The 13562-nt window shown below is 49.2% G+C and overlaps 1 protein-coding gene across 1 annotated transcript in view; it reads right to left on the reverse strand.

Moving 5' to 3' along the window:
- Positions 1 to 222: 222 nt before the first annotated feature.
- LOC120320124 (zinc finger protein 777-like) overlaps positions 223 to 13562 on the reverse strand; it is a 30158-nt gene continuing 16818 nt past the window's right edge. Inside the window, exons 7-11 of the mRNA XM_039369593.1 lie at positions 12171 to 12267; positions 7480 to 7869; positions 4570 to 4681; positions 2239 to 2352; positions 223 to 2154 (exon numbers count right to left, since the gene is read on the reverse strand). Of these exons, the coding sequence (XP_039225527.1) occupies positions 1247 to 2154; positions 2239 to 2352; positions 4570 to 4681; positions 7480 to 7869; positions 12171 to 12267 (1621 nt within the window). The 3' untranslated portion in view covers positions 223 to 1246. The remainder of the gene's footprint in view (positions 2155 to 2238; positions 2353 to 4569; positions 4682 to 7479; positions 7870 to 12170; positions 12268 to 13562) is intronic.

The raw sequence follows: 13562 nt of genomic DNA on the forward strand, positions 1-13562 counted from the left end.
TCACTGCAAGCGTCGCCTGCGTTCGTGGCATCACACGCACAAGCGTCACCGCAAGGGTTGCAGGCATTCACTGCCCGCTCACCTAATTGTTGCCGTGTCACGGGCATTTGCACCCAACCTGTCCAAGCAGCCGGTGTTCGTATGCACACATTCACCACCAACAAAGCCGCCAATCCTGAAAGATTGAGGAACTGCGCTAAAAGATTTGTTTGTAATACAGTATTTGCAAGATCTAATCTTATTTAACTGTTTTATTTCATTTTCTTCCTATAGCATAATTCGGAACCGACCCGCTCCTCCATAGAAACACTCTGGACAATGTACAACTATGTACAGTGCTGGGAGTCCTCACTTAGTGACCATTCATTTAGTGACCGTTCCACGTTACAACCTCACTGAAAGGTGACTTCTGGCTGTTTTTCTCGCTTAAGGACTGTTGCGGTCTCCGCAGGGGCACGTAATCAAAGTTCAGAGGCTTGGCAACTCACTCGTATTTATGACGGTTGCCGTGTCCCGGGTCACGCGATCCCGGTACGACCTTCTGACTAGCAGACTCAAGGGGATAGTCTGATCGTGTTGGGGATGGGACAGCAAAACTCCCTTAACCGTTGTTTCGCTTAGCGACGGAAATTTGGGGCATAGGCCGAGGACTTTATCGGCACATGGCCCGTGCAATGAATCACTTTCACTGGAAATTAACAGGTGGTCCTGGGTTGTTCGGGCCTGACACGAGGCAACTTTCAGATGGGTGGAATTCAACTCCCAGAATTCCCCAGCTCATGCAGAGAAAAGTCCAGCCGGGATGAAAACAGAGAATAAAACTTGACACACACACCCCACCCCCAGAGTCAAGAGCCCCCTTGCAAGGGAGGGAGAAAAAAAATCAGGATTGTGCCGGCTGCCATTTTGAATTTTCTTGACCCACCCTGCTCCTTGGTCCCAGCAAAGTTCCAGGAATCAATCAGGTCAGACTTCAGAGGAGAAAAGATTCGACAATCGTTTGTCTGGAATGGTCTAAGAGGGTTTCCCGCCTGAGCAGTGGGGTGGACTAGAAGACCTTCAATGTCCCTTCCCACTCGGCTATCCCCATGGGTCTTCAGGTTAGCAGATCCTGCCTTTTGCCTCCAGCTGTGGAGATCAAGGACAGGGCTGAGGACGGCCCTGTGGTTGGTTCAAGATGGCTGCCCAAACGCTTCTCCCGCCAACAACCCCTTCGTCTGGTTCTCCCCTGGGATCTGCTGCGTGATTACGGGGGGTACGTCTCTTGTCCAGGTACAGGCTCTACAGCATCAGCCTGAACCCTGACTCCGTCCGGTTGGCCACGCCCGTCCCTCTGAGTGGGGTGATCCTCCAGCCAGATTGCCTCCCCCTCGTGCAGGCGCTGGTGTCCCACCAGGTGCTGCTTGCGAGTGAAGCTCTTCGGGCAGAGCGGGCACTGGTAGGGCCGCTCGCCCGTGTGCAGCCGCCCGTGGGTGGCCAGGTGCTCCTTACGGATGAATGTCTTCCCGCACTCCCCGCAGGCGTAGGGCCGCTCCCCGGTGTGGATCATCTGGTGCCGCAAAAAATTCGAGTGGTGGTTGAACGTCCGGCCGCACTGCCCGCAGATATAGTAGCCCGGCTTTTTGGCGACCGCGTGGGTACGCTCGTGAAGGTGCAGGTTGATCTTCAGCCGGAACGTCTTCTTGCACTCGGCGCAAGTGTGCGGCCGCTCACCCGTGTGCCAGAGGCGGTGTTTGCTCAGGCTGGCCTGATGGGGGAACCAGCGCCCGCAATCCGGACAGGTGTACGCCCTGGCCCCTGGCTGAGGACGTTGTGCGGGACCGTCCCCCGGGTCTGGGGAGACTCGGAGATGGGACTGCTGGTGCAAGGCGCACTGCTCCTCGTACAAGAAGCTCCGGCCACAGTCGGGACACACGTAGGGCGCTTCGCCGGGAAGTACCCCTTCCTGGACGACGATGGTGGTGAAATTTGCGACGTCTCCTCCCGTCTCGGCGGACTGTTGCAGTGCAGCTGTCCGGCTGTCCACCCGCATCAAGCCTTCCTCCAAGGAGGGCGACACGCCCTCGTCGGATGACCCCGGTGAGGGGCTGAACTGACCCAGGTTTCCAGGCTCTGTCTCAGCTGGGGCGGATGTTGGCAAGAGGACGGCAGCTTCTAGGAATCAAGGATCAAAAAACAAAGCATTTGGGACTGCCTTTGGAACTGTTGCCTGCGGGAAGGGATTTCCCTGCAAATTACCTGCTCTGTCTTGCGGGACGTCTTCCGCTTCACCAGGGTGTCCTTGGGGCTCACCGCTTAAAGGGGCCCCACCTTCCATCGGGGACAACGAGTCAGGTTTGGAGGTAGTACAACCTGGGGGTGGGGAAGAAAGAGAGAGAGAGAAAGAGAGACAGAAGGAAAGAGAAAGAAAGAGAAAGAGGGAAAGAGGAAAGAAAGAGAAGGAAAGAGAAAGAGAGAAAAAGAAAGAAGGAAAGAGAGAAAGAGAGACAGAAGGAAAGAGAAATAAAGAGAAAAAGGGAGAGGAAGAGAAGGAAAGAAAGAGAAGGAAAGAGAAAGAGAAAAAGAGGAGAGAGAGAAAAGAGGACAGAGAAAGAGAAAGAGAGAAGGAAAGAGAAAGAGAGAAGGAAAGAGAGAGAGAGAAGGAAAGAGAAAGGGAGAGAAAGAAACAGAAAAAGAAAAAGAGAGGGAAAGACAGAAAGAAAGAGAAGGAAAGAGAAAGAGAGAGAGAAAGAGAGACAGAAGGAAAGAGAAAGAAAGAGAAAAAGGGAGAGGAAGAGAAGGAAAGAAAGAGAAGGAAAGAGAAAGAGAAAAAGAAGGAGAGAGAGAGAAAAGAGAGGACAGAGAAAGAGAAAGAGAGAAGGAAAGAGAAAGAAAGAGAAAGAGAGAAGGAAAGAGAAAGGGAAAGAAAGAAACAGAAAAAGAAAAAGAGAAAGAGAAAAAGGGAAAGAGAAAGAAAGAGAAGGAAAGAGAGAGAGAAAGAGAGAGAAAGATGGGGGGTCACGTGATCCCCTTTGGTGAACCTCCGACAAAGTCAAAGGGGAAGCCTCCTTTCTCCTCCTCCTCCTCTTCCTGATGCTCTTTTCCTCCTCCTTCCTCCTCTTCTCCTCTTTTCCCCTCCTCCTTCTCTTCCTCCTCCTGACCCTCTTTTCTCTTCCTCCTTCCTTCTCTTCCTGACCATCTTTTCTCCTTTCTCCTCCTCCTCCTCTTTTCTCCTTCTCCTTCCTCTTCTCCTCCTCCTCTCCTCCTCCTCCTCCTGATCCTCTTTCTTCTTCCCCCTTTCTCCTCCTCCTGACCCTCTTTTTTCTTCCTCCTTCCTTCTCTTCCTGACCATCTTTTCTCCTTTCTCCTCTTTTCTCCTCCTGTCTCCTCCTCCTTCCTCTTCTCCTCCTTTCTCCTCCTCCTGTCTCCTCCTCCCGATCCTCTTTCTTCTTCCCTCTTTCTCCTCCTCCTGACCCTCTTTTCTCCTCCTCCTCCTGACCCTTTTTTCTTCCTCCTCCGCCTTCCTCTTCTCCTCCTTTCTCCTCCTCCTGACCTTTTCTCTTCCACTTTGTCTTCTCCTCCTCTACTCCTCCTGTTCTCTCCTCCTCCTCCTGATCCTTTCTTCTTCCCGCTTTCTCCCGTCTCCTCCTCCTGACCCGCTTTTCTCTTCCTCCTCCTTCCTCTTCTCCTCCTTTCTCCTCCTCCTCCTCTTCTTCCCCCTTTCTCCTCCTCCTGACCCTCTTTTCTCCTCCTCCTCCTTCCTTCTCTTCCTGGCCATTTTTTCTCCTTTCTCCTCTCCTCCTCCTTCCTCTTCTCCTTTCTCTTCCTCCTCTCCTCCTCCTCCTCCTGATCCTTTCTTCTTCCCCCTTTCTCCTCCTCCTGACCCTCTTTTCTCCTCCTCCTCCTGACCCTCTTTTTTCTTCCTCCTCCGCCTTCCTCTTCTCCTCCTTTCTCCTCCTCCTGACCTTTTCTCTTCCACTTTGTCTTCTCCTCCTCTACTCCTCCTGTTCTCTCCTCCTCCTCCTGATCCTTTCTTCTTCCCGCTTTCTCCCATCTCCTCCTCCTGACCCGCTTTTCTCTTCCTCCTCCTTCCTCTTCTTCCCCCTTTCTCCTCCTCCTGTCTCCTCCTGACCCTCTTTTCTCCTCCTCCTCCTCCTGACCCTCTTTTCTCTTCCTCTTCCGCCTTCCTCTTCTCCTCCTCCTTTCTCCTCCTCCTCCCGACCCTCTTTTCTCTTCCTCTTCAGCCTTCCTCTTCTCCTCCTCCTTTCTCCTCCTCCTCCCGACCCTCTTTTCTCCTCCTCCTCCTCCTCCTCTTCCTCCTTTCTCCTCCTCCTCCTCCTGACCCTCTTTTCTCCTCCTCCTCTTCCTCCTTTCTCCTCCTGACCCTCTTTTCTCTTCCGCCTTCCTCTTCTCCTCCTCCTCCTTTCTCCTCCTCTGCCTGATCCTCCTTTCGCCCTCCTCCCCATCTCCCAAAACGTCCGGCCCAGCGTCCCTTTGCAGGTGCCATCAGATTCAGGCCCAGTTTATTCCCACCGCTTCCCAGAGTTGGCCTCCCCATCCCTCGCCCCCTTTCCCCAAACCTCCCTTTACCCCTTGAGACCAAGGACTCCTCCGTCTTCTGCTGCTCCTTGGGCCCCGAGTTCAAGTCCTCCCATTCCTGTTCGGAGCAGTAGACCGAGACGTTGCCAAAGTTCACCGGGACCTGGAAACAAACAGAAGCCGGGAGACCCCAGATCAGGCGGGGAGGGCATGGGCCCAAAAACGCGCCCCGCTCCTGGGACCTCACACCCCATTTCTTAGTACACACACACACACACCGCTGGTGTGGTGCCCACAGTTGGCAGGGAACCGAATCAAAGCCAGTCAAAACCCTGTCTGGCTTTGCGGGCAGGCTGGACGTAGAGCTTGTAATAATAATGAATGATGGCTAGAAGGGCTATTTCTGTTTTTTTATGGTTTTAAAATGTTTTTAATTAAATATATTTTTTTAAAAGTGTGAACTGCCGAGTCTGGTTTGCTAAGATGGGCGGCTAGATGGATGATCAATGGATAGAAAGACAGACAGACAGCTGCACAGATGGATGATAGATGGATGGATAGGTAGGTAGGTAGATAGACAGACAGACAGACGATAAAGACAAATAGACAGATGATACAGACAGATGGATGGTAGATAGATAGATAGATAGACAGACAGACTGAGACAGACAGACAGATGATAAAGACAGATAGATAGATGATAGACAGACAGATGATATAGATAGATAGATAGATAGATAGATAGATAGATAGATAGTCAGACAGACAGAGACAGACAGACAGATGATAAAGACAGATAAATAGATGATAGACAGACAGAGACAGACAGATGATAAAGACAGATAGACAGATGATAGACAGATGGATGATTGATAGATAGATAGACAGACAGACAGACCAAGACAGACAGATAGATAGATGATAGACAGACGGATGAGATAGATAGATAGATAGACAGACAGAGACAGACAGACAGATGATAAAGACAGATAGATGATAGACAGACAGATGATAGATAGATATATAGATAGATAGATAGATAGATAGATAGATAGTCAGACAGAGACAGACAGACAGATGATAAAGACAGATAGACAGATGATAGACAGATGGATGATTGATAGATAGATAGACAGACAGACAGACAGACTGAGACAGACAGACAGACAGACAGACAGATAGATGATAAAGACAGATAGATAGATGATAGACAGACGGATGAGATAGATAGATAGATAGATAGATAGATAGATAGTTAGATAGACAGACAGACAGACTGAGACAGACAGATAGATGATAGACAGATAGATGATAGATGGATGATATAGATAGATAGATAGATAGATAGATAGATAGATAGATAGTTAGATAGACAGACTGAGACAGACAGATAGATGATAGACAGATAGATGATAGACAGATGGATGATAGATAGATAGATAGATAGATAGTCAGACAGACAGAGACAGACAGACAGATGATACAGATAGATGACAGACAGACAGACCGAGACAGACAGATGATAAAGACAGATAGACAGATGATAGACAGATGGATGATTGATAGATAGACAGACAGACAGACAGACTGAGACAGACAGACAGACAGATAGATGATAAAGACAGATAGATAGATGATAGACAGATAGATGATAGATGGATGATATAGATAGATAGATAGATAGATAGATAGATAGATAGATAGATAGTTAGATAGACAGACTGAGACAGACAGATAGATGATAGACAGATAGATGATAGACAGATGGATGATAGATAGATAGATAGATAGATAGATAGATAGATAGTCAGACAGACAGAGACAGACAGACAGATGATACAGATAGATGACAGACAGACAGACCGAGACAGACAGATGATAAAGACAGATAGACAGATGATAGACAGATGGATGATTGATAGATAGACAGACAGACAGACAGACTGAGACAGACAGACAGACAGATAGATGATAAAGACAGATAGATAGATGATAGACAGACGGATGAGATAGATAGATAGATAGATAGATAGATAGATAGATAGATAGATAGATAGATAGATAGACAGACAGACTGAGACAGACAGATAGATGATAGACAGATAGATGATAGACAGATGGATGATATAGATAGATAGATAGATAGATAGTTAGATAGACAGACAGACAGACTGAGACAGACAGATAGATGATAGACAGATAGATGATAGACAGATGGATGAGATAGATAGATAGATAGATAGATAGATATGGATGATAGATAGATAGACAGACAGACAGAAGTTGGATGATAGACCAATGGATGATAAATGGATAGAAAGACAGATAGACAGATAATAGATAGACAGATGGATGATAGATGGATGCATGGATAAATAGATAAATAGATAGACAAATAGACCGATGGATGATAAAAGGATAGAAAGACAGATAATAGACAGAAGGATCATAGATGGATAGATGGATAGACAGACAGACACAGATGGATGATGGATAAATAGATGACAGATAGACGATAGATAGATGGAAACATGGATGCTTTAAATAACATGCTTTAAGAGGGGAGGACTTCCACTCCCAGAATCCCCCAGCCACCATGATTCAAGGGGGATGGACTGCAAGTCCCAGAATTCCCTCACCGGTTTACCACATAAGGAATTCTGGGAGTTGAAGTCCACCCATGCTGGCACGGGAATTCTGGGAGTTGAAGCCCGCCCCTCTTCAAACAGCCACGTTCAGTGACATTGATCTAGCGAGGCCAGTTTGTATACACGGCTACGTTCACACGATGCCTTAACCCCGGGCTAGGAAGACCACCGTTCATATACGATGCTCTTCCCCGGCCGCGTGCGAGGACCGAGTGCGAAACCTGCCTAGCCCCCAAACGGCCTGCCTGGAGCTCCCCACCCAGCCCCCCGCTGAGCCCAAGCCCAGATCAAGCCAGGATTGACTGATTCCGACCTGGGAGGCCTCTCCGCGGGCGCCCGGCGGGAAGTTGAGCACCCAGCAGCTGTAGTTCTTCAACAGCTCCTCCATGTGGTCCAGCCTCTTGTGAAGCTGCCCGTAGGCCTGGATCAGCCTCCCCAGGGCGTCCAGGTGAGGGCTGAAGTCGGTCACGTGCTTCTCCGTCCCGGAGATCTTCCGCTCGGCCAGGTCGGCCCGCCGTTCCAGCCTCCGGAGCTGTCCCGTGTGAACGTCCACCTTCCTTTCCACCCCCTGCAGGGCCGCCAGCACCGTCCAAAGGGAGACCTCGGGCGCTTGGCAGCGCGACGCCGTCTCGCATCCTGGCTTGGGAAGGGTCCAGAAAAGCCCCGGAGGGGGCGGGAGGACAGCTCGGTCCCAGGGCAACATCTGGGTTGGGGGGGAAGAGAGGGGGGGGTAGAAACAGGGAACGGAAGGCAAGCTGGTCAACACCCCATCCTGGGTTGTGTGCATGCGCTCGAGTTAGATGTTTTAGAGCAGGGGGGTCTTCAACCTAGGCCCTTTTCTGACTGGTGGGACTTCAATTCCCAGAATTCCTCAGCCGGGATGCTTGAAATTTACAGGGGGCTTCAACCTGGGCCCTTTTCTGACTGGTGGGACTTCGACTCCCAGAATTCCTCAGCCGGGAGGCTCCACGACAGGGGTCTTCACACTGGGCCCTTTTGGGACTGGTGGACTTCGACTCCCAGAATCCCTCAGCCAGGCACTGCCTGGCTGAGGAATTCTGGGACTTGAAGTCTACCAGTCCTAAAAGGGCCACGTTTGAAGACCCCTGTCTTAAATCTAACAAACAAAATGGAGGCTGGCTGAGGAATTCTGGGAGTTGAAGTCCACCAGTCCTAAAAGGGCCATGTTTGAAGATCCCTGTCTTAAATCTAACAAACAAAATGGAGGCTGGCTAAGGAATTCTGGGAGTTGAAGTCCACCAGTCCTAAAAGGGCCATGTTTGAAGATCCCTGTCTTAAATCTAACAAGCAAAATGGAGGCTGGCTGAGGAATTCTGGGAGTCGAAGTCCACCAGTCCTAAAAGGGCCACGTTTGAAGACCCCGTTTTGGGGTTTGATGGCTATTAAGGGGGTTTGACTCTTTTTTCTGGTTTTCAAAGCTTTTGAAAATTGTAATTGTAATTTTTTTTTAAAAAAAAAATCTCAACTGCCCAGTGTTGTTTGCTAAGGTGGGTGGCTGTAGAAATTAGATAGATAGATAGATAGATAGATAGATAGATAGATAGATAGATAGATAGATAATAAATGGGTAGATATAGTCAGATAGATATAGATAGATAAAGAGAATAGATGTAGTAAGATAGATAGAGAGAAAGAGAATAGATGGATAGCTAGATATAGTCAGATAGATAGACAGATAGACAGAGAGAGAGAATAGATGGATAGATAGATAGATAGATGATGGATAGATAGATAGATAGATAGATAGATAGATAGATATAGTCAGATAGATAGACAGAGAGAGAGAGAATAGATGGATAGATAGATAGATAGATAGATAGATAGATAGATAGATAGATAGATAGATAGATAGATAGAGATGATGGATAGATATAGTGAGATAGCTAGAGAGAGAATAGATGAATGGATGGATGGATAGAGATAGATAGATAGATAGATAGATAGATAGATAGATAGATAGATAGAGAGAGAATAGATGGATAGATAGATAATAGATGGATAGATAGATATAGTCAGATAGAGAGAGAGAATAGATGGACAGATAGATATAGTCAGATAGATAGACAGATAGAGAGAGAGAGAATAGATGGATAGATAGATAGATGATGGATAGAGAGATATAGTCAGATAGATAGACAGAAAAGGAATAGATGGATATATAGATAGAGATGATGGATAGATATAGTGAGATAGAGAGAATAGATGGATGGATAAATGGATAGATAGATAGATAGATAGATAGATAGATAGATAGATAGATAGATAGATAGATATGATGGATAGATATAGTGAGAGAGAGAGAGAATAGATGGATAGATAGATAGATAATAGATGGATAGCTAGATATAGTCAGATAGAGAGAGAGAGAATAGATGGACAGATAGAGATATAGTCAGATAGATAGATAGATAGAGAGAGAGAATAGATAGATAGATAGATAGATAGATAGATAGATAGATAGATAGATAGATAGATATAGAGATGATGGATAGATAGATATAGTCAGATAGAGAATAGATGGATGGATGGATGGATAGATAGATAGATAGATAGATAGATATAGTCAGATAGAGAATAGATGGATGGATGGATGGATAGATAGATATAGTCAGATAGAGAGAGGATAGATAGATAGATAGATAGATAGATAGATAGATAGATATAGTCAGATAGATAGATAGAGAGAGAGAATAGATAGATAGATAGATAGATAGATAGATAGATAGATATAGATAGATAGATAGATAGATAGATAGATAGATAGATAGATAGATAGTCGGTTGCTACATGTTTGAATTTTGATCACGTGACCCCGGTCGTTAAGTGTGAAAAAAGTCCTAAGGCCCTTTTTGTAACTTCAAACCATTTCTAAACGAACGGCCGTTAGGTCGAGGACCCCCGTATTAGGCCGTCAGCCTGAATGTACGAGAAGTTTGAGCGTCCCGGGATCACGGGCTCTCCTTTTTTGCCACATTCCCGACAGGCTGTGTCAACGGAGGAAGCCATACGGAAGCCCTACCACCTGGTCATTCAGAGCCTGTGAGGAAAAGAAACAAACCGTTGTGGCAAAAATCGCCCCGTCACAATTGTATGAAACGCAACCATTTTGTGCGCGAGGGCGAGAAAAAAAAAAGCCCTCCCCTGGATCCAGGGGTCCCCGAGGGTCCGAATGCCTCTACGGTCCCCCCCTCTTCCTTTCGAAGGGTGATTCCCCCAAACCGCCAACCGGAAACCATGACAAACCCACGGTCTCCTACAAACCACGATTTGTGGTTTAGCAGGGGGCACAAACGCCGATGCTTACAAAACCCCAAGACAAACCCACTGGCAGGCCCACTGCTGTTGACAAACCACAGTTTGCGATTTAGAAGGGGGTGCAAACTCAGCAAACAGAAGAACGGAGTTGGAAGGGACCTTGGAGCTCATCTAGCCCAACCCCACCCCCCCCTGCGCAAGCAGGAGACCCTCCCTCTGCCATTTCTGACAGATTGTGGTCCAGTCTCTTCTTGAAAGGTTCCAGCTTCCAACTTCTGAACCACAACAATCCCACTGGCAAACTCACTTCCGCTCACAAACCACAAATCGTGGTATAGCAGGGGAGGCAAATGCAATTTTTTTTAAAAAAAAAAGCACGACAAACCCATTAGCAAAGCCCCGCTTCCGCTTACAAACCTCCAATTCGTGCTTTAGCAGGGGCTGCCACAAACCACAAACCCACTCCGGCTTACAAACCGCGCGTCGTGGCTTAGCGGCGGGCGCGCGCGTACCAGCAGACATTGGAAAAAAAACCCACCCCAAACCCACTAGCAAACTCACATATCGTAGTTCAGCAGGGGGTGCAAACTCAGACCTTTCAAAAAAAAAAGCACAACAAACCCACTTCCGCTCACAAACCACAAATGGTGGTTTAGCAGGGGGCACGTGCAGATGTTTAAAAAAAAAAAGCATTACAAACCCGTCAGCAAAACCCTGCTTCGGCGTACAAACCTCCGATTCGTGCTTTGGCAGGGGCTGCACCCTGACAAACCCACTTCCGCTCATAAACCACGAATCGCAGCTTAGCAGTGGGCACGCGTGCACGCATCAGAAGACATTTTGGAAAAAAAAAAGCCACTCCAAACCAACTAGGACAGTGGTTCTCAACCTGTGGGACGGGACCCCATTTGGGGTCGAACGACCATTTCACGGGGGTCGCCAAACAACGCAGTCCGCCATTTTTCCCCCCCTTTTTCTTAGCTATGCTCCTCCCTTTTGTTCTATTGGCTTTTGAAATAGAGTCTAATTTTGAATAGAGTCTAATTCTATTGGCTTTCCAAAGCCAATAGGAATGGTCCAGGCTGCCTCTGCCCTGCTGAGCCCGCCAAAAGTCCCGTTCTGCAAACGCTGCTGCACCCGTTGAGTAGTCCTCCACTTACGACCGGTTGAGTAGTCCTCCACTTACGACCGGTTGGGGGGGGTCGCGGCATTAAAAAGGTTGAGAACCACTGAAGTAGGAAATCGTGGCTCAGCAGGGGGTGCAAACTCAGACCTTTTCTTCCCCCCAAAAGCGCAACAAACCCACTTCCGCTCACAAACCACGAATCGTGGTTTAGCACGGATGGGGGGGGGAGGGCCAATTCCTCAGACTCGCCCAGCTGCGGAAAGCAACCCAACAAACGTCGAAAGTTACTAAGTAGCAAATGGGAGGGGGAAAAAAAATCAGAAGGTCCCCTTGACGGACAGCTCCAGGGAAAGCGGGAGCGTTTGCACCCCGCCCCCTTCCCCGGGGTCTTTTTCTCCTGGGGAAGGGGCGGCTGAGGTGGGAGGGGGGGGCGATGGGCATCCTAGCCTAGCTCCTGGGCGCCTGCAGAGCGCCCGAAAGGCTTCCGAAGAAAGCAAAAAAAAAAAAAAAAAGGAAAAAGCTGGGAAAGGGCCCTTGCAAATCTCTCCGGACCGGGAGGGCGAAAGGAGAAGGTCCCCAACCTACTCCGTGGCGCGGAATACCTGAGCCGCTGGTTCCCACGGTGCTGCCATGGCGTTTTCCCGGGATCTGGGGAGGGGGGGCTGGGCGGGGGGGCTGCAGAGGAGGGGCGGCGGCCCGCTGGGGGGGTGGTGGGGGGGTTTCAAGAGGAAGGGGAGGAGCCGCGCACCCGCAGCAGCGGGCAGAGCGGCCGAACCCCCCCCCTCCCCTCCCCAGCTCCGGCTAGGAGCGCACCTGGGTGTTTGGCAAGCTGCGGAGAATTGGCGGAGGGTGGGAATTCCCTGCTTATTTGGGGGGGGGGGTTGTCTGGGGGCTTTTGTGGGGAGGGGGCTCGGCCGGAAAAGCTGAGCGAGGGAAGAAGCGGGCCAGACCCGGGAAGGAAGGAAGGAAGAAAGGGAGTAGGGGAGGGAGAGAATAAAAAGGAAGGAAGGGAGGTATAAGAAAGGAAGGAAGAGGGGAGAGAAGGAGAGAAAAAGAGGAAGGAAATGTGTGGAGAGGAAGGAAGGAAGGAAGGAAGGAAGGAAGGAAGGAAGGGAGTAGGGGAGGGATAGAATAATAAGGAAGGGAGGTATGAGAAAGGAAGGAAGAGGGGAGAGAAGGAGAGAAAGAGAGGAAGGAAATGTGTGGAGAGGAAGGAAGGAAGGAAGGAAGGAAGGGAGTAGGGGAGGGATAGAATAATAAGGAAGGGAGGTATAAGAAAGGAAGGAAGAGAGGAGAAAAGGAGAGAGAGAGGAAGGAAATGTGTGGAGAGGAAAAAAGGAAGGAAGGAAGGAAGGAAGGAAGGAAGGAAGGAAGGAAGGAAGGAAGGAAGGGGAGACCGGGCAGTCTCAGAAGACCTGGTTGCGCGCGTCCCCCCCTCCCTGTCCCCCCCCCGTCTGCCCCTCTGAGTTTGGGGCGGTGGAGGGGGGGGTATTGTGACAGACGTCTCGTGACCCAGCTGGGGAACGTCATCCGTGCAGGGAGGAAGGGTCCCTCTTATTTTTGGCATACTTGTATACGAACCCCTCCCGGCCTGGATGGTGTTCCCTAGTTGGGTCATGAGACGCGGGGGGGGAGGGGGGGGCAGGAAAGCCACACACACACACACACACACACACACACACACACACACACACACTCAAAGAGCACCAAGGAGCCCCACGGTCTGTTTTTTTTTTTTCCATCCTCCGTCTCCTCCCCTTTTGCTCGCTCCCTTTCCTCTTCCTCCTCCACTCCTTCCTTCTTTTCCTCCCCTCCTCCTCCTCCCCTCCTGTTCCTCCCCCTCTCCCTCCCCTTCTCTTCCTCCTCCCCTTCTCTTCCTCCCCATTTCCTACTCCCTCTTCCTCCTCCCCTTTTCCTCTTCCTCCCCTTTTCCTCCTCCCCATTTCCTCCTCCCCTTTTCCTCTTCCTCTTCTCCTCTTTCTCCCCCTCCCCTT

Source organism: Crotalus tigris, unplaced genomic scaffold (assembly GCF_016545835.1).
Source record: "Crotalus tigris isolate CLP2741 ecotype Arizona unplaced genomic scaffold, ASM1654583v1 scf7180000021169.355214, whole genome shotgun sequence".
Taxonomy (NCBI): domain Eukaryota; kingdom Metazoa; phylum Chordata; class Lepidosauria; order Squamata; family Viperidae; genus Crotalus; species Crotalus tigris.